This window comes from Trachymyrmex septentrionalis, unplaced genomic scaffold, assembly GCF_001594115.1.
Source record: "Trachymyrmex septentrionalis isolate Tsep2-gDNA-1 unplaced genomic scaffold, Tsep1.0 scaffold196, whole genome shotgun sequence".
In the NCBI taxonomy this organism is placed as follows: Eukaryota; Metazoa; Arthropoda; class Insecta; order Hymenoptera; family Formicidae; genus Trachymyrmex; species Trachymyrmex septentrionalis.
The window spans coordinates 1137161-1158454 of record NW_017305135.1 but is presented as its reverse complement, the minus strand read 5'-3'; the positions used below and the strand labels follow the sequence as shown (position 1 = coordinate 1158454).

The 21294-nt window shown below is 26.6% G+C and overlaps 4 protein-coding genes across 6 annotated transcripts in view; all 4 read right to left on the bottom strand.

The window, feature by feature from the left end:
* Positions 1-1124: 1124 nt before the first annotated feature.
* Positions 1125-3903, bottom strand: LOC108747201 (F-box/WD repeat-containing protein 4). Its single transcript, XM_018484530.1, has 7 exons — positions 3435-3903; positions 2395-2676; positions 2146-2302; positions 1862-2082; positions 1604-1732; positions 1392-1539; positions 1125-1306 (listed from the first exon to the last, which is right to left on the bottom strand). Exons 1-7 carry the CDS (start codon positions 3629-3631, stop codon positions 1130-1132), a joined length of 1311 nt encoding a protein of 436 aa, XP_018340032.1. The 5' UTR covers positions 3632-3903; the 3' UTR covers positions 1125-1129.
* A 1412-nt stretch (positions 3904-5315) lies between these two features.
* On the bottom strand, positions 5316-9891 carry LOC108747199 (major facilitator superfamily domain-containing protein 6). Of its 3 annotated transcripts, XM_018484526.1 has the most exons (11): positions 9874-9891; positions 9184-9382; positions 8594-8746; positions 7426-7727; positions 6916-7252; positions 6534-6724; positions 6295-6431; positions 6077-6192; positions 5732-5977; positions 5470-5616; positions 5316-5383 (listed from the first exon to the last, which is right to left on the bottom strand). In XM_018484526.1, exons 3-11 carry the CDS (start codon positions 8649-8651, stop codon positions 5316-5318), a joined length of 1602 nt encoding a protein of 533 aa, XP_018340028.1. In that variant the 5' UTR covers positions 8652-8746; positions 9184-9382; positions 9874-9891. The 3 variants fall into 3 exon arrangements, with proteins under 3 accessions (XP_018340028.1, XP_018340029.1, XP_018340030.1); XM_018484527.1 differs by lacking the exons at positions 9184-9382; positions 9874-9891 and adding an exon at positions 9083-9149; XM_018484528.1 differs by lacking the exons at positions 9184-9382; positions 9874-9891 and adding an exon at positions 8985-9071.
* A 2326-nt stretch (positions 9892-12217) lies between these two features.
* On the bottom strand, positions 12218-15847 carry LOC108747155. Its single transcript, XM_018484434.1, has 9 exons — positions 15790-15847; positions 15198-15499; positions 14579-14915; positions 13572-13762; positions 13344-13477; positions 13115-13227; positions 12784-13029; positions 12415-12558; positions 12218-12333 (listed from the first exon to the last, which is right to left on the bottom strand). Exons 1-9 carry the CDS (start codon positions 15845-15847, stop codon positions 12218-12220), a joined length of 1641 nt encoding a protein of 546 aa, XP_018339936.1.
* A 5314-nt stretch (positions 15848-21161) lies between these two features.
* LOC108747154 (major facilitator superfamily domain-containing protein 6-like) overlaps positions 21162-21294 on the bottom strand; it is a 5167-nt gene continuing 5034 nt past the window's right edge. The window contains exon 9 of the mRNA XM_018484433.1: positions 21162-21232. Coding sequence (XP_018339935.1) covers positions 21162-21232 — 71 coding nt within the window. The remainder of the gene's footprint in view (positions 21233-21294) is intronic.

Below are 21294 nucleotides of genomic sequence, written 5' to 3'. Positions count from 1 at the left end.
TTAATATTTAATGAATTTTTTGTAATAATTTCGTAAATGTATGTACATTGAATATATAAAAACAATAATTCATACAAGCTATTATTTTTCACAACAAAAATTTACAAAAATAGCTTTTTTCCGTCACAGTGTTGTTCCACTTTAAGAATGAAGAAAAGAAAAAGAAAAGAACGAACAATCAATACAGACTCAGTGCAGTTAAAAAAAACAAGTTGATCTATAAATATTTAATTATTGAAAAACGAATTTTATATATATACAATTTCTTGAACTAAAAATATTTATTAAACGCTTAATTCATAAATTTTTTATTTACATATTTAATATTAATATTATATAGGATACAATAACATAATTTATTAATTTTTTCAATTTTTATATATAGCATAATAAATAATATAGAAAAATTGCATTTAAAAAATCGACATTTTTATATTAATGCTTTTTTATTAAATTAGATTTTATTAGATTTCAATACTAAATTAGTATTTCACACTCTTATAATTTACTTTTTTATATTTCATTATATTAAAGTACTCGTATACATATATGGTAAGTTTACTCTCTTATCCTTTTATATTTGTGCAACAGGTTTTAAATCTAATAAAGTAAAACATTTCTCTAAAATAAACATAGTAACTTCCATGAACAAGAGACGTCTCATATTTATTTTTACTATTTCACCAGACTGATTCTTTTCAAGGCAGTAATATTTGTCGTAAAATTCTGTAAATGCGTATGAAACCTCGTAACAAAGCTCGCACAGCGGATTCAAGTATAGATCTTCGATAAGAATTACATCGAGAAATTTTAACAATACTTTGGTCAGTTTCCATTTTTTTTTATGAACATAAAGTAACATCTGCAGCTAAATATTTATTTACAACCATTATTTTATATATATATGCAATACACAATAATTACAATTCGTATCATTACAGTTTATAATAAAATAATATCGCTGTTTTTGTAAAGCACACCATTTTTATGAGATCATATCTAGAATTCAATTTTCAGAATTTGAGAATTTTTTTTCAGATTTTGTCCTTCATGTCTCCCATGCTTCTCGTCACAAATTGTAATTAAACTTTTCTTTAGCATGAAAAGTTTTATTTGAATCTGTCTGCATCTATCTACTTTTTAAATATGCAAACAACGATTTGTAATCATGTTTTTGATTTGAACGGACTGAAAAGTTTAATTCGAATATGCGTTTATCTGTAACGCAGTACAGATGTGTACTATCAAATTGTAAAGAATAGATTGGACTGCGTCGAGATGATTCTTGCGAATTTACGTAATACATCTAGAAATATTGAAAAAATATTTATCATAAACAATTTGTAATTTACAAAGCACATATATCAATTTAAAAGTTTTGTGATAAGAACCTGAACAAAATCATTTTTCCTCTGATCCCATAGAATAGCTAAACAATTATACTGTGTCCCTGTTATCATAGTATACTGATTATCGGATGCAATACAATATAATGTTGCATCGCATGGATCCACCCATGAGCAAACGCATCTTCCAGTTCTCAAATCATAATTGTTAATATTACATAAAGCTGAAAATAGTGATTGAGCAATCGAGATGTTACCTCAAGTCCCATTTTCGAATGTATGTATCATAACCGCAAGTGAGTAAAGTGTTGGGATCATCCCATACCATGTCTAATATTCCAGCGCCGTATTTCCACTCGTGCTGCATTGTATCGATCATTGTGTAACTGAAATCTCTCCGTTAGTTTTTTTTTTTCAAAGTATTCAATATGTGTTATTTGTATGATCGATCGCATTAAAATCGTAATTAATTCTAGACCTCATGGATCAATTAAATATTGCAATATTACACATACCGCTCGACATTGATTACATGTAATGGAACGTCATTTATTCCAGCTGAACCAACGGCAAATGTTGCTCCAGTAGGATCAATTGAAAGCGATTGCACTTTATCTTTTAGATTTATATAGATTTCCCCGTTTTTATCATCACCAGTAAGCATTCTTTTGTCTATATCCACATTGCATATTTGATTCCAAGTCCTTACATTCAAAAGTTCTGGATGTCTAAATATCTAAACAGAAATGAATCTTATATCGTATACTACATTACTGTATCAGATTCACCAAATTCTTACCTTTACTGTACCATTATCTAAGCCCGCAATAACATTTTCCAATGAGGCATCTATGGCATTAACAGTAGATTTTACAGAAGCTGATTTCTGCGCGATCATCTTTGCAGTGCGCAAATTGTTTTCGAAATTCATCATAAAGTAGACTATAGTGCCATCCCTGTAAAGATTTTTGCAAAGGATTATATGTATGTTGCAAAAATAAAAAATGATTAACTAAATATATATATATATATGCATATATATATGTACATATAACCACATATGATGAAGTTTTTCCAAATAATGAATTTGTTAATGTGAAGACCACAGGATTCCACAGTATGATATTTTGATCGGCGATTATTTAATGTCTTCTCATGACGCTTAAAGCCATAAAGATCCTCAAACATCCACCAAAGCATATTGTCTGTCATTCTTAGCCATGATATCGAATTTCTTTTCGATGAGACTACAGCTTCTTTTTTATATATTCCATAATGCCAGTTTTGAGATACGTGCCATGCTGCATGTGGTTGCAACAATCTAAAACATCTAAAAATAACACAATCTTCTAATTTTTATTTTATTCTTCCTTATATATATGTAAAATTCCTTATATATATATAAAATTATCAGAAAGACAGCTTTCCTTTGTAAACTGTAAAAAGCTTGTTGAAAGTTTCTTAAACAAAGAATATACAATTCTTATTTAAGTCCAGTCACATTTAATTAGAACAGAACTTCTAAACAAGTTTACCTTTCGTCTAACAGGAGATTCAAATATTAATTAATTGATAAACAAACAAGAAAGGAACAAAACTTCACAGTATTACAATAATCTTAATATTTAGACAATTAAACAGAAATAAATTCTAGTACTTCGTACAGAGACAGATTGCTTATTCTAGACTTATTTGAAACTAGAAAATTATCCAATATCGCCGCTGCAAGGCCTCGCAATTAACACAACCGCTTGGTACCAAGGTTTCCATAGGAAAAAGAGGCGAGCAACAGCAAAGTTCGAAACTTTAGACAGATGAGTAACTTCCGAAATAAGTGTCATCTCTATCGATTAGTTTAATGCAATTATTAACCGATCGATAATATAGTTGATATTTTCAACAAAATATCAATATTTCATAAAAATATACATTAGATAAAGAAAACAATAAATAAGATTATCTCGTTATCTTATCATACTGAACTGTTACGTTCGTGCGATCGAATTTGCTTCAAGTTTAAATTTAGGTAGTTGAAACAGAAACATTTCGGCAATTTCAGCACAGATTAAACACAACCTAACAACATACCTTTTACGAAACATTTCCGACGTTTGATTCGTAACGAGAAATGATTTCCTCTTTTTATTCCAGCCCGTATCTGATATGATCCTGTAAAATCGCTTGCATACTTGGCTAAGTTGTATCAAATCAGATGCATTGCAATAATCGAAAATTGACAGCAACATCTCGTTCGGTAAAATATCCAAACGCCAAGTATCTGTCATCTTTCTAGTCGTCGAGATAGTTGGTTTATTTTTTATAGCTGCACTAGATTACACTAGAACTTTTCTTCTCGCTTTCATCAAATATCGGATACCTACATATCCTATCCATATAATCTCGTTCCTAAAAGGGAGAAGCCCTAAAAAGATAGCCGGATAGCCTAGAAAGTCTGGAATTCTAAATGTACATGCGTATGCATGTACTACATGCACTGAACCATCGACGAGATACTATTAAAGATCGTCAACCCTGGGCAAATCTTCGACGGTATAAAAAGGGCTCCGAGAGCCTGAAGGTAATTGAAGAATGCTGACATTATCGACAATTAATATAAATTTGCTATTATTAACGTAAATATTTGGCTCATACATTATTAAATTCATGATTTTTTATTACATAAATGTCCCATAAATAAATACGCATTGTAAAGCTAATATCCTATATATTTCAGAAGAATTACAATTTTTTATCATCTCTGTTGATAATCAAACTTTGACGATAACACTGAAATCACAATTTTAAAGTAAAATCGAGTATTATTGAGTTCTAAATGCATAAATACGTCCACTAAACTAATAAATTATAAAATTAATATAATATTATCAGTTTTTAACTCTTAATTATTTTAATATTCTCAAGGGCGCAAACTCCCGTCGGTCTTTAATAGTATCTCGTTCTAAACACATGATGAGATTGATATCATGAGGTCGATTTTTTATTGCTGCACTTTCTAAACTGGTACACACAGTGCAATAAGTTGAAGTGAAACAAATATACATTTAAAACAATAAATTCCTTATAGGCATATATCACAACGCAAGTTGTTAGCAGCTAATATTTTATATTTTAACATGTAACGATTAGATAGACGTTTCGACCTTAGATTAGGTCATCTTCAGTATTACAATTAAATAATCAGATTCACAAGTGTAATATATTATCGTAATAATACAACGAAAAGTTAGATGTCAAACATTATAAATGATAAGAATACTCTCAGTTAATAGCGTTAATTTTCTTTTTCTATGTAAACATACGCGTGTGTGTGTGTATATATAGTGAAAGCACAAATTCGTACAAGCAAATTTTTTATAAAAAAAGTCTTATTTATAGAAAATAAACATTAATTAACAATTTTATACAATGAATACTTTCTATTCTAACATAAACAAATAAGCTTTGCATGTATATCTGATTTTAGAAGCTAAATTTCTCGACTGTACGAATACTTTTTGAACATCCAAATAATTTTTAATTTTTGCTTATTTTTCAGCTTATTTTGCAGATGATATATTTTCTATAATTAATACATATCTTTTTGGTATATGTAATGAATAAATAATTTTAAGAAACATACAGTCTACTTTATTCTTTATGAATAAATTGTTAATTAATGTTTAGACAAGAAATGATAGTCAATTAAACGTCGAAACGATGTCAAATTGGTGTTGAAATCATCGTATCCATATCGATTTGATATCAATTCGATGACTCATTTCTGGCTGAATAATGTTTATTTTTTTTAAATAAAATATTTTTTTTTATAAAATATTTTCTCTGTACGAATACTTTTACACTCAATATATAATATATAGATATGAAATTAAAACATTAGGTTTTATTATTATTTATGACTTTTATTATTATTTTATTATTATTTATATATAAAAATATATAGAATGGGCATCATTCTGCTACAGCACAGTGTCTCTGTGCATCGTCAGGTTTCCTCCATTCAACATTATTGTGTGTGTCTAAAATAAAGAAAAGAAATTCCTTCTGTATAATATTCTGAAAAAATTTATCATATTTTGTAGTTGAAATTAATGTAATCCCTTACCTAGTGTTTTATACTTTAAGTACGAAGTATAAAGAATAAAATACATAAATGCAGAAAATACTGCAAGTATTGAAAATATTTTTAAAGTTATTGCACCACCAAATTTTTTATATAAAATACCTCCAATCAAACTGCCCAGTGCGTAACCTGAAAATATTGTAATATTTCAACGATAAAGAACTTTGATTGTGAAAGAATTATATATTTATATTTTTTCTATTACAAAATGATTTTTAAAAACCAGGAAAGGGAATTGGCTCACCTAAACCGTCATCCATCCCTGCTACAATTCCTTGAACAGTAGCTGATGTGCCGGGTGGTGATACTGCACTCGCATATGCTACTATTGTTGTATAACAAAGTGCATATGATGGGCCCTGCATAAAAAATTCCACAGGAAGTACCCACCATGGCGTTGGAGCAAGAGATATTAATCCCAGCCGTAACGCGTAGCATACAAAACAAAATGTAAAAGTGTAACCGTATCCAAACTTCTTCAGTATTTTACCTAAAAAAAAAAAGATTCAATGTTATATTAGATACAACAATATCTTTAATTACGTAAATGCTTTATGTATCACAAACTGATAACAGAGAAATAATTTACCGGACAAAGAGAAAAATATTATCTCGCCACCGAGAGTTTCTGCGGCTACGATTAGACCTTCTATCAATTTAATTTCACTCATGTAACCAGTCACTATGGCAAGATCTTCCAAATACCTAAACACATAAACTGTACTGAATAATTCGATTTAATTAAATTTCGAAATTCTACGACAAATAAATATAAGAGAATACATGTTAATAGAAATAAGGATTTACCAAAACAAAAAGTAAATTATAAAGCTATCAAAGATACCCGCAAGGATAGTAAAACATAGAAATATAACAATAGGTTTCAATTTCAAAAGAGTCCATATATCTTTCAGTATATTTGGTGACTCTGACATAAGCGGCAGCTGTAATTAGAATATACAATGTAAGATGAAAATCTTAAGAAGAAAACTGTACACTATATATATTATGTTCATTTCTTTCTTCTTAATTCTTAATATAATTACCTCCAACTTTCTGCAACAGATCAAATCGATAGAAGTAAATACGAATATAAGAAAGAATGCCGGTGTGTAAGTTTTGTAGGTTTCTTCTTGCGACCACAAGTCTACTGTGTACCCAGCCAAAAATGCTGCTATGCCGAAACCGATTGTGCCCCATACTCGTTGTCTACCATATCCCATTTGTCCACCTTCACCTGGAAAGAGATATTGAGAAAAATGTTTCTCCTTATTATATTACATAAAATTGAGTTAATATTTTAACATTTAAATTAATGTACAAATATTAAACTGTTTATATCGTAAAAAATTAAAGTTATATTATATCTACGTGAGCATTTTTATATTCTACATAGCACACTAAAATATAATTTTACAAATCACTTACCCAATACGTCAAAGCAAATTGCATCGCTTATACTATTAGAAACATTAAATCCTATATTACCAAGAGACATTAAAAGCACGAATCCCCAAAAAGTAATGGATGTATATAAACAATGATTATCTTCAAAATTATCGCAAGTAACATTACAATTATAATTTTTTATTATATTTTCTTGACATAATGACGTCTCATTAATATTTAATAAGCATGTTGTATTCGGTGAAATAATTGTTTCTTTTTTAATTGCATGAAAAGACAATCTTGTAGAAAAATTCGCGTCCTTGCATATCCAATGACATGTAGTGTTTTTTATACTGTTACATGATTCCACTGTATGCTTAAAAGAAAAACAAAAAAAAATTTTTTAATATATTGCTTATATATAAAAGCACATTAATATTCAAATATTTTTAAAGATTTAATAAGTACAAATTCTCGTAAAAGTCAGTTTTTAAACAATTGTTTTAGAAATTTTATTATTCGAAAAATGTGCAAAAAATTACAAATTACATAGTCCATATCGCAAGGTGGCAAAGATGCACAGGAAACATTTTGAAACTGATGACCTGGTAAGAATGAACCGGGCAAAGTCGGTAAAAAGTACATCAAAATATAGCAACTACTTGTTACGGTAAGTAGCGCTATAAATATTAATTTCCTTTTAGTGCGGAAGTAGTCCACAATGAAGCCAAATAGTGGTTTTGCGATAAGAAATAAAATAGGTAAAATTGCTGTGATGCTACCCATAATTAATGGTGAAATTCCAAGTTGCTTGCCGTAAACTGGCAGAAATGGCAAAATAGGACCCATAGCTAAAATAAAAGTAATAATTGTAATGACATTTATGAACTGTACTTACACAGAAAATTTGTGTTAAATTTAATATACTTCACGTATATCAAAAGATTCACTCAAATTTTTGTGTTAATTTAATACAAGATGAATATGTTAGAAAGTATCACAAATGTTATATAAAAAAATCTAACACAAAAATATAACACTGGCACAATTTGTAAACATTATAAAAATATATTTTTTTTTAGTAAAATTAACATTTATGATATGTTAAATTAACATGTATTTTATTTATTTATTTTAGAATTTTTGTATTTAAAAATACTTTAATTTACTATTATTTGTTCACTTATACAATTATATTATTTTGATACTCAAGAAATGTTGAATATCAGTTTAACTTGAAATATAGGTATAAATAACATAATTACATTATGTAAAATTAAAACTTAAATATGTTAAAAATTTAACAAAAAAATTTGACAAAGTTTTAAGTGAATCGTTTTTAACAAAAATGCAAAATGTTTTTTACTGTGTAATAATATATATTTTTTATTATAAATTGATAACTATTTTTTAATACTTTCGTATAGTTATTGTAATATGTAACTATTATTAATTTTATACGTGATAAAGATACAATGTTTCTAGAGAGTACACTTATATAATTGCTTTCTTAAATATAAACCAAATAAACTTTCATCACTTTTTAAAGAACCAAAATATATTTTTATCACTTTTAATGACAGTATGTTACAATTATTTTTATGTTTATATATTTTTCATAAAATGTATCGTATAAAAAATAAATGAAGATCTTAAAAGTGAATAAATTTTTAAAATATGAGATATCTAAGATATTATATATTTTCTGACTACTTACCGGCCATAAAAAAAAAATAATGCATCTTTATAGGCAATTGTGTATAATTAATTTTCATGATTTATGTTTATAAATATAGGCAGGTACCAATAATCTCAACAAATTTCGTATTTCACTGCTTTAGCATTTTCGTATGTTCAAATTGGCCACATGCTGCAAATTAATAATATTAACTTTAATAATAGATTTAAAAATAACACGTAAAAAATATTTTCCAAATATATATATTACATAATCATAATATACATTCATATAAAACATTATATTTAATATTTTCTTATAAAAGCTATCATCAGTGCTATACACGCATAAATTATCTCGATCGACTACAATATATCGATAATCTCGAAGTATTACTTGTCAAAAATACATTCAAAGTATACGAACTTACGATTCCAAAATGGCTACGTTAAGAGTATCATCCGCACGCTGCATTAAAAGTCAATATACGTTTCAAGTAATTTCAAAGGTTTTTAAGAATTAAGGTACCTGCGACAAGTTCTCACTCGTTCATCGTTCATAGGATCATTCGTTTCATAGGATCTCGTCACTTATTATTTTCTAGAGTAAAAGAAACCTGATGAACTCACCGTATATTTAGGCCATCTATAATTCGGTGTCAGGTTCTTACTCCAACAATATTTCGTTTGTAATGTAAGCCTCTTAATCGTTTGATAGGCCGCATACTCAACGAAGATATGGTTTCAATGTCGGAGTGACAAACATGCGCAACTGTATATGTGCCGGATTGATATGTCAGTTTTAGATGTGCAGCTGCACTTTCTACACCTACGAGAGATACGTAAGAATAAGAGTAGATATTCAGGTTTTGACTGAACAGAAAAGCGGAACGAGAAGCTGGGAGACACACGAGGAGAAAGTAGCGAGTGCAACTAAAAAGTTGCTGAATATGCCGACCGTACACTGAGAAAAAAATTGTTCATTAGATTAAATTAATTTATCTTTATTACTTTTTTAATTTAATTTATCTTTATTACTTTTGGTGGAGAGTGTATATATTTAAATATATTTATTATAGTTAAATATTTCTCCAATAAAAATAAACTAAATTAATTTTGTGAAATAAACATTTTTTCCTCAGTGTACTGTTGTTGACATTAATATATTTTGAATTTGCCAGCAGATTTTGGCATAGCTTTTAGAATTGATTTAGAAAAAATATAAAGAATATGTTGGAGCCGAGACTAAAATTAATTTTGCATTCATGAAACCGGTTCACACTGGTTGTTACGCAAACATTATTTTGATAAAACACTCACAGCTCCAATGTATACGCGACACGCATATGAATCTAATAAATCATTCAATTATCGCGTTGTACTTCACCGCAGGGGCGGATTTAGAAATTTCTCAAGGTATTTCAGGGGATATTGGCGGATTTGTATACTATTGAGTTTCTCCAACATTATATATCAACAATATTAAAAAATACATTTAAAAAAATAAAAAAAGAAAATGTTCATAGTTTCCATATCTTTCCGTCCTTATTTTTAATTTACGCATTACAAGAGAAAACGGAAAATAAGAGCCGCAGCATAGACTTTTGCCTAACGCTACATAATACATGCGATGTCTACAATAGAGCAGTAAATCTTAAGTCGTAAGAATCTAGGAGTTTATTAAATTAAAAAATATTTTTGAAATATCAAAATTGTGATTAAGTATTTCAGAAATACTAAAAGTAACATGACATTTTACTATAAATATTTTTAAGAAAGAAGACATCCAAGATGGGGGCCATGGCGCCCATCGTGGACTACTTCTGATTTATCGCAAGGAAAATTGATAAGACGAATATTTCATCAAATATGATGTCTACAATAAAGCAGTAAGTTAAGCTGTAAGAATTTAGGAGTTTCTTAAATTAAAAAAATATTTTTGGAATATTAAAATTGTGATTAAGTATTTCAGAAATATTAAAAGTAATATAACATTTTGCGATTAATATTTTTAAGAAAAAAGAAAGGCTTCCATGGCCTTTATCGCCGCCTCTGACTTAATCGCGAGGAAAATTGAAAAGACAAATATTTTACCATTTGTTTCCATACAGCACAGACCTTCAAGGGACGTTTCTATGTTTTTAAAAATATTCCTAGGAGTTTCTCGGATAAAGTATGCTGTACGGGAACGAGTGATAAGATATTCATTTTATTAACCTTGGATTCATTTCACTTTTGCAGTGTATTGCTTACAAGATTATTAATAAAAATGATTATCATAAAAAATTACATTATAATAAAATCAATTCTAATTGTGAATTCGCTAAAAAAGATCTGAGATTACGAAATAATCCTGAGATTATATCTGATGATAATATAACATCTTGTACATTGCAGCCTCAGATAATGATAACGATAAAATTATATAAAAACATTACATTTCTCTCACTAATTTGGCTTGGCGGTATATTCGTTATGAAAAATCATAAATTTACGAATTCTGTATATAAGAACTGCAATATCCCCAAAAAAGAATGATATTAAAAGATAATATTCCATATCACTTTTTTTTTTTGTCTATTAGACGTCATTAAGAAAAACGTGACCGTTACCTAAAATTACATATATTATTACCTATATTATTTACTGTTATCTCAATCATTATATAAATGATGCACTTTTATGCTTTGTAAACTTTTTGAGGTCACACATATGTATAGTGTGACACATTTCTAATTGTTAAACTTTTATAATAAAGTTTGATAAAATATAAATAATAATTTGCCTATACTGTCAGTTTACCGTTTAGAATCGTCAAATAAATTTGAATTATTATAATAATATCAATAATTTAACTTTATATTTTATTCTAAAAGTTGCAGCTACGTAGCTGTATGTGATGACATTGACAAAGAATAATTTTACATTTAAAACGATACCGTTGATTAGAATAAGATAACAATGCACTCCAGAAGTGATGACATTTCCACTAGTCTAGCTTCTACAATTTATTTTGAATTGTGTTATATGTTTTATATATTATTCTTTATATTATATATTATAATTATTATACTGATAAAAAGACTAGAAATCTATATCATTATTGACAATTATCTAATCTAATAGGTTATTTGCAATATTAATTTAATATTGTTATCGTTTAAAAGTATAAAAATATAATACAAATCATATTTTAATAAAAGTTTGTTTATAGAATTGTTCAAAAAGTTATCATTAAAAATTTAATTAAAATATATATAAATTTAATGCTTTTTTTATTCTTCTGTTAATTTAATATATTGAAAATATATTCCATCCACCCTTTTATTAATATATAATATAAGATAAAAATTTTCAGCAATATTTTTTTCTTAATATTTATAAGAAAAATAAATTTTTTTTCTTTATATCTAATTATTTCATGTAAGACATAAAATAATCAAGCAATGTATACGTGTGAGTGTGTATGTGTGTTTATTTTTAATAAATCTTAAATAACCTTCGCTACATAGTGAATTGAGTAAAGATTAATATTTATTATGTATAACACGTATATCTTCATATTATTCATATATTTGTGTATAAATATGTGATTTGCATCAAGTTCTTATAACATAATATAAGTACATAAATTATAAAAATTTTCATAATATATTATTATTTATTAAGAAGATACATATGAAACATGTTTGTAAGAAGATACATGTAAACACTTTTCATCTATAATATATTCTCTTTGCGCATCATCATGTTTCTTCCATTCAACTTTATTTCGTGTATCTGTAATAAAAAGAAAGTTTCTCATATTTTCATAGTCAGAAAAAATTATAGTTCAGCAAATCGAATTACTTGATTCCTTACCTGTTGTACGTTTTGTATATAAAGTATACGATATAATATAAACTAATGCAGAAAGTGTTGCAAGTCCTGAATATATTCTTAGAGTTCTTCGACCACCAATTTGTCTGAATAAGAAGCCACCTAAGAAACTACCAATCGCATATCCTAAAAATATTGCAACATTATACATAATAAATCGTCAATTTTATAAAAAAATTTATAGATACACTCCAGCAAATCGTAAATATAATTGCTACATAACAAATGTGAAACGATGTATATTTATGTATATGTTGGATAGCATTTATATCTGTACTGGGATTCACTACTTGTCCAAACTTCTTTCATTGTGAAATGATTCTAGATATCTATTTACATAACAGAACGTACCAAGACCATCCTTCGTACCAGTCGCAATTGCTTGAACAGTAGCTGATGTACCAGGTGGTGATATTATGCTTGCATGCGTTACTATTGTTGCATAAAGAAGCGCCAATGATGGCCCTTGCAAAATAACTTCTATCAAAAGTACATGCCATGGCGTTGGCACTAGAGATAGTAATGCCATCCTCAACGCATAGCATAAAAAGCAAAATGTAAGTGTGTAATCATATCCAAACTTTTCCAATATTTTACCTTGTAGAACAAAATATTTCAATTACACAATAATTGTATAACTCTATGTAACAATATGTAACTATGAAAAAAAAAGTAACATTACCAGACATAAAGTAGGATATTACTTTGCCGAGCAAGCCTGAGGATAATGTTAGACCTTCTATTAATTTAACTTTTTTCATATAACCGGTTGCCATAGCAAGATCTTCTATATACCTAAAAATTAATTACTAAAATATAATTAATCCGACATATAGTTCTATTATGCGTTTTATTATATAAAAACTTAACGAATACACAATCATATATATTGATAAAGAAAAAGAATTTACCAAAATAAAAAATTAACCATGAGACTTTCAAAAATGCCAGCAAACATAGCAGTACATAGAAATATAATAATTGGTACTAATTTTAAAATTGCAAATACATTTTTTAATATACTCGGCGATTTTGAGAGTGGCAACTGCAAAGAAGATATTACATGATAGTTAAAAACATAAAATTAAAAACTATATTATTGTACCATTGTCTTTTTTTCTTCTAAACATGTAATGTACCTTTAATTTTCTACAACATATTAAATCGATACAAATAAATGTGAGTACTAAAATAAACGCTGGTGTATAAGTTTTGTAAACTTTCTCTTGCGACCACAAATCTATTGTTAAACCAGACAGAAGTGACAGAAGAGAAGAACCGATTGTACCCCATAATCGCTGTCTGCCGTACCTCATTTGTCCATCTTCACCTGAGAGATTAAACTTTATTAAAAAGTGTCTTTCTTTTACAAGATAATATATATTACATAGAGTGTTTGTGATCTGATAGTACAACGAAATAGACATTCTACATGAAAAAATAAGTTGAAAACATAAAATAATAATTTTTCATCTTAAGTTTTGTTTTCGAGAAAGTCAATATTTAATATTTATCTGTTGTGTTCCTGACGAAAAACTACATTGTAACAAAACTAATTGAGACCAATTCTTAGTTTTTCATAAATATTCATGGTGGAACGTAAGTGACATTGTTTGTATGAAAAACTGAGAAATTCTTCGCCCTCAAATAACGACTCTACAAATATCTATGAAAAACTAAGAATTTCTAACAATAAGACAAAAAAACCTCATTCTACATCCTATTATAAATATCTAATAATAGGAAAAATTAAGAATTTCTAAAATGTTGTCTCACACACACACAATCTATGTAGTTTTTTGTATTTTTTTGTAAACATTTTTTTCCGTCAGGGGTGTACACTTAATTATGTTTCTTAATGGATCTCGCTATAGACTATATTTGCTTATATTTATGTTATTGAATAATCGGGATTACACGATAAATATATATATATATACTAGTATATATATATTCACGCATGATAAGCTTTATAAATTAATCGAAATGTTGCTCATTCTGTCGGATATACAATTCCACTCTTTGAAATAAATTTCTATAAAATAAAGTATTCTGATGCTTTAATTTATTAATTTATTTTATTACGGAATTATTCTTTTAAATTTTAATACATGGAAATATACTATAGGTTTATGAAATTATTTACCTAATATGTCGAAGCAAATAACATCGCTTGCACTGAGGGATATATGATAACCAATTTCACCAAAAAGCATCAAGATAACAAAACCCCAGAAAGTAGTAGATGTATATAAACATTGATCATCTTCAAAATTATCACAGCTAACGTTACAATAATTTGCTGTTACATTTCTCTGATATAACAGTGCTATATTAACATTTAATAAGCATGTAGTGTCTGATGAAATAATTGCTTCCTTGTTGGTTGCATGAAAAGATAATGGCATGGAAAAATTCATATCTTTGCATATCCAATGACACGTTGTATCTTTCGCACCGTTACACAATGACATTGTTACGTGCTTAAAATTAAAGAATGAATAATACTCTTAAATACAGAATTAAAAATACGTTTTGTACTAACAGTAATAATTATGTATTATTAAAATTTCAAAACTTCTAACGAGTTAGAAATTTTCTGTTAGAAGTTTTGAAATTTTATGGCACTTTTGAGTTATATGAAATACCTTTTGATATGTAACAAACAATTTAATTTTGCAAAAATGAGATTTTCTAATTTACAAAAAATTAATTTTGTATTTTTTATCAAGAAAACTTATAATTACAAGAAAATAAAAACTTACATGGTTTGTGTCACAAGGCAGTAAGGAGTCCCAAGAGACATTTTGAAACTCATGATCCGGTAGTATTGGACCGGGTAGAGGCGGTAAAAAATACATTAAAAAGTAACTTGCACCTGTCATAGCGAACAATGCCATAAAAATCGCTTTTCTCCATTCAAGATAATAATCCGCGGTGTAGCCGAGTATTAGTTTACCGATAAAGCTTGCAATAGGCACAATCGCGATAATACTACCCATAATTAATGGTGAAATGCCGAGTTGTTTACCGTAAACAGGCAGGAATCTCGAAATGGCACCTGTAGCTAAAATAAAAAAAATTATAATTGTATATTCACGGGGGTATTTGATAATGTAATCTATTAAATTAATATGTGTAGGATTTATTTTTGTAGTTATATTAATAGTAATTGTTATTTATATATTTTTAATCGTAAGATAAATATTTATAATTCTTCTTAAAATTTTTTAAAATATTATAAACACTTTTACATATATATATCTTCCTCTTTTCTAATTTGTCTCTTAAAAATGATATAAATATTTTAGAATGAAGTATATTGTATGAGATGTTACATATTTGATGATTACTCACTCGCCATAAAGAAAAAAAAATGCACTTTTATAGGCAATTCAGTGTAATTAATTTTCATTGCTTATATACAAATTTAATCGATTAATAAATTTTATATTTAACGTTCTCTCATAAAAATGTACTAAGTTCTGAAACACTGCGTTCTGAACTGCAAGTAAAGTGTAAAAAAATGTTTAAGTATTAACGTGCAACAATTTTGTATTATGCAATAGTATATTATGCGATAATATATTATAAATAATTATTCTAAAGTAAAGTTTACTACTTTGATGAAAAATATTGCTTTGGAATGCGATAAAAGATATAAAAAGTAATAATTTGCAATTATATGGATTCTATAAGTGAAAGCAGTAACACTGATGCATACAAACATATATGCGTATGTATGTATATATTGGATCAGGGAAGAAGTTTCTTCGTATTTTTTAATTCAAAATTGTATATACAATATCTTCGTAAAAAATGAATGAAATTTAAATTTAAAAAAAGTAAAAACCTTGAAATCTCTACTTTCGAAAAGTTACTATATTTTTTGAGTTTCTGTGAGTTTAATAATTTTTACATTTTAAAAATTACGAGCTGAAAAAAATGAAATTTTTTTTTCACTTTGAGGTCTCTCACATGCTCAAAAAAAATTTACGAAGATTTTCGACTACCTAAAAGTGAAAGCTTGAAGCTTTCCCTACAAAATCATTTTTTAAAAATGTTCTTATATTTTTTGTTCCTGAGTTATTCGCGAGTTAAATAAAAGAACATTCTGACTTTGATTGTTCATAACTCCGATAAAAATCATCATATCGCAATTTAAAAAACAGATACTTAAAGCTGAAACTTTGTTCTAGAGAATGATATAATTAACGAATATGTCGCAACAAATTAAAAACTTTTGCAAACAAATTTTTTAAATACGAAGAAACTTTTTCCCCGATCTAATATATAAAGATTTTTCTTCTTTTTACTAGATTAATATATATCTTTTAAGCATATCTAAGTACTGACACAAGTTGTCAAAATTCGTCGCATTAATAAAGAGAAGAACAAATATAAACTTTACTTTTTGTAATTCAAATATAATATGTACCTACATATATTTAAAATTTATTAGTTTTCTATATTAAATGTAATAATCTTTATATATCTAAAACTACCATTATCTAGAATATTAACTATTATCTAAATTATTATTACGTGATGCATTTTTTAGCCTTGTAAACTCTTCTAGGACGGGTATATATCATATGACTCACACTTTTATATTGTCATTAAACAAAGTTTATGATAAAGTTTGATAAAATTATAAATATGTGTGTGTATGTGTGTGCGTGCGAGTGTGTGCGCGCGCGCGTGTGTATAGATTTATTTTTATATTATTTTTATATTACAAATATATGTATATGTATAGAGATTTGTTTTTATATTAATTATATTAGACTTTATTACATTGTTTACAGAATTGTTAAATATTTTAAAATTATTATTATATTAGTAATCAGCTCCAAAATTTATTATAAAAAGTTGTAACTACGAGATATTCACACATTCCCTCCCCCTCCCTATATAATAAAATTATTGGAAGAGGGGGGGGGGATAAAAAGTGTCTGTCCCCCTAATCGGAGTCTACGATCCTTACATATGGTATGTTAATGTATCTTTCATACCGTTGCACGATTTTGCTGCGGCATGCTTAAAATTAAAAAATAAATGATACTTAATTTTAAAGAAAAAGTTAAAAATATTATATTAATAATTTTATTTATAATTTAATACTAATTTAATAATTACTATTATTAAAGATTTAGTATCTAGAAACTTTTGAAATTTTAAAACACACTTTTGTATTACATATGAGACGTTATGTATAAAACACCTTTTATAATGAATGCTTTTATTTTCTGAAAATAAAATTTTTAGTTTTTCTCAAAATCAATTTTTTATTGTTTGGTCGAAAAAATTTATTATTATAAATTTATTGTTATTAATTTACTTTAAGAAAATAAAAACTAAAAATTCTTCTTGTCACAAGGCAGTAAAGACTCGTAAGAGACATTTCTAAACTCATAGTCCGGCAGTATTAGAATGGCAAAGCAAATAAAAATTAAAAAGTACATCAAGGAATAACTTGCACCTATTATGGCGAACAATGCCATAAAAATCACTTTTCTTCATTCGAGATAATAATTTGCGCCGTAACCGAGTATTAATTTACCAAGATTGTAATAGATAAAATTGTGATAATGTTATCCATGATTAATGATGACACCAAGTTTCTTACCATAAACAGCTATATACGAGCTCGTACATTGAAATGGCACCACAGTTAGTAATAAAAGCTGCAATTGGATTCACGAAGATATTTAATAATATAATTTATTAAATTATTAATATATTTATGTATCTATGATTTGTTTTTAATGTTTTTGTAATTATCTTAATCTATACTTTTTTTGACCGTAATATATACTATTTGTAATATAGTTTTTCGTGATGATATGCTTTGGAGACTTTCTGGATGAATATCTTCCCTTCATAGCTTTTTTCTTATAATCTTTTATAAATATTATAAATATCATTTATAATAAATATCGTATATGACATGCATCTTCTTTTTTTCTATAATAACGTGATTCTTAAAAACTACGCTTATTTATATTTTGAAATTAGATATAAGAAATAATATATTATGAGATGTCTTGTATTTGATGATTACTCACTCGCCATAAATAAAAAGTAATACACCCTTATAAGCAATTCAGTGTAATTGATTTTTATTATACATATATGCAAATTTAATAAGTTTAACAAATTTTGTATTTAGTATCCTCTCATAAAAATGCACTAAGTTAACGATGCTCTTTGAACTACAAATCAAATGTAAAAATAAAATTGTTTTAAGTATTCAAGTTGAAAAATTTTTTTTTAACAATTTTGTATCACGCAATGATATATTATTTTAAATTAGTGTTTCAAAATAAAGTACTTATACTACCTTACGTCGGTGATAAATATTACTTTAAAAGGTGATAAGGGATACCTTATCGCGTTAGTCTATCAGTCTATAACTCTAATAATTTTTGCAGTTATTATGTATAGATTCTACGTACAAGTAGGAGCAGCAATACTTTATAAATATTTTCTTTTTAACGTTCATAAAATTAGTATATTTTTTGAAGCGTGTCTAAATACTGACAAGTTGTAAAATTTTATTAATGCATTGAGAGATAGAACGAATACAGCTACAATTTCTCTAATAATAATGCGTTGCCTACTAAAAAATTTATTATGCATGAATATGTATAAATATAAACGTACATAAATATTCATAAACATGTATAATCATATATGAAATATGTCCATGCATATTTATACATGTCTCTTTCTTTTGTAAAATTACTTTTTAGTGTAACAGGAATAATAACAGTAATATGTAAACATTAAAAATAATTAAAAAGATAATTTTCATAACTATCTATTTTAGAAAAAATCAAGTTTGAAGAAATGTGAAAAAATTAAGAATCTTTATTTTAGACCGCATATGTGTGAGAAACACAATTAATACTAGAAATTTAAAATGTTTATTACGATCAAAGCTGGATCTTCATTGTTTTAAATAATTCAATCTTGAATTACTAATATACACTATATATGTACTTGTATATATATCATATTGTAGGCTTTTCAAACTGCGCGCCGAATTGTTTTTCCGGACTTATAAACGCAATTAAAACTACTCTAGTAATGGCAAAATAAATTGACAAGCAATTTTAATCATTTGCTACTATCAAGCATCACATTGTAAAGATATTAATACGTTGAAGCTGTAATCAACATTTTAAATTTCTGGTATTGATTGTGTTTCTCACATATGCGGTCTAAAATAAAAATTCTTAATATTGTTTATATTACGTCGCTTGAAAGAAAGATGTTGGTTCCTCATTGTACCGATTATGCAAAAAATATTAGTAAAGCCTCGATGGTCTAATGACTTAGGACGCTTGTACGGAATACAAGAGATCCGGATTCAAGTCCCGATCAAGATAATATTTTTTGCAATAAATTTATTATCAGTTTCAACATATTAACATTTTTATAATATGATGCTTGATGATAGCATCCGTTGAAAACCTCAAAAAAGTAACGTCAGAAGCCCGGTATGGTTCACTGCTTATTGTAGAGGAGAAGGTTTCCTGCTATATGCCATTGCTGCCAACTTTTGAGAAACAATTTTCGTGTCGCCGAAAAACAATAAAGATCTTTAATTTTTTTGGACAACTCTTGTATAATTATATATAAAATTATGCATATAAGAACAACTTTTTTTTACAAATTTGTTTTTCTCTAAAACGAACAACATTTAATTATTTTTAATTATTCTAACATTACTATTATTATTTCTATTACACTAAAAAATAATTTTATGAAAGAAAGAGGGATGTACATGTATGGACATATTTCATATATAATTACACATATTTATAAATATTTATGTATGTTTATACATATTTATACATATTCATGCATGAAAAATTTATTACTGGGTGTGTACTGGAAATTGTTTAAAATTTTATTTTAAGTCATACATATCAAACGTGATAATCGCTATCTAAAGCTGTAATTATTTAAATTATCTACGTAAATAATGCACGTGTAAGTTTTACAAAGTCTCCTTGAGAACGCATATATGTATATATAGTTTGATATGTATTTTTAGTTGCTAAAGTATATGAATTATGATGGAGAAGTTTGTAATAAAGCTTGATAAAATCGCGAATATATATATATAATATAAAATAATAATTTGCTTACTAATTTAAAAATATTATAATGATAATAATTTCAGAGTACATTCCAAAAAGTTGTGACTACAGGATATATATAATGACAATGATATTGAATAATTTTACATTTAAAGCGATATTATCAATAAGAGTAAAATAACGATGTACATCATTTTTTATTAGTTTAGTTTGCATATTTTATTCTTTATTTACACCACATATTTAATACAAATAAGATATTAATTATGATGATATCAATAAAACAGCAAGCAATCTAACTCATTGTTATCAATTATTATTACGCTTATGAAGTAATAAAATATTTATAATGTTATTTTAATATTTATCTTATTATTTAAAAACATCAAACAATAAAAATCACATTTTAATAAAAACGGTATATAATTGTTAAAAAAATTGCCATTAAAAGTTAATAACAAAAAATCTAAATTTAATGTTATATTATTCTTCTAAATGCGTTAATATATAATGCATAAATTTTATTTATTTTTTGTCCATTTTTTCTTGATATGTAAGATAAAAATGTTTAACAATATTTTTTTTAATAATTTACAAGAAGACTTAAAAAGATTTGTATCAAATATCTGCTATATTACAGTGTTTTTGTGCATCGTCAAGTTCCCTCCATTTAATATTATTTCGTGTATCTACAATAAAGAAAATCTTTTATTTTTTTACATATGTTTAGTGAGCTATGTAATATATGTAT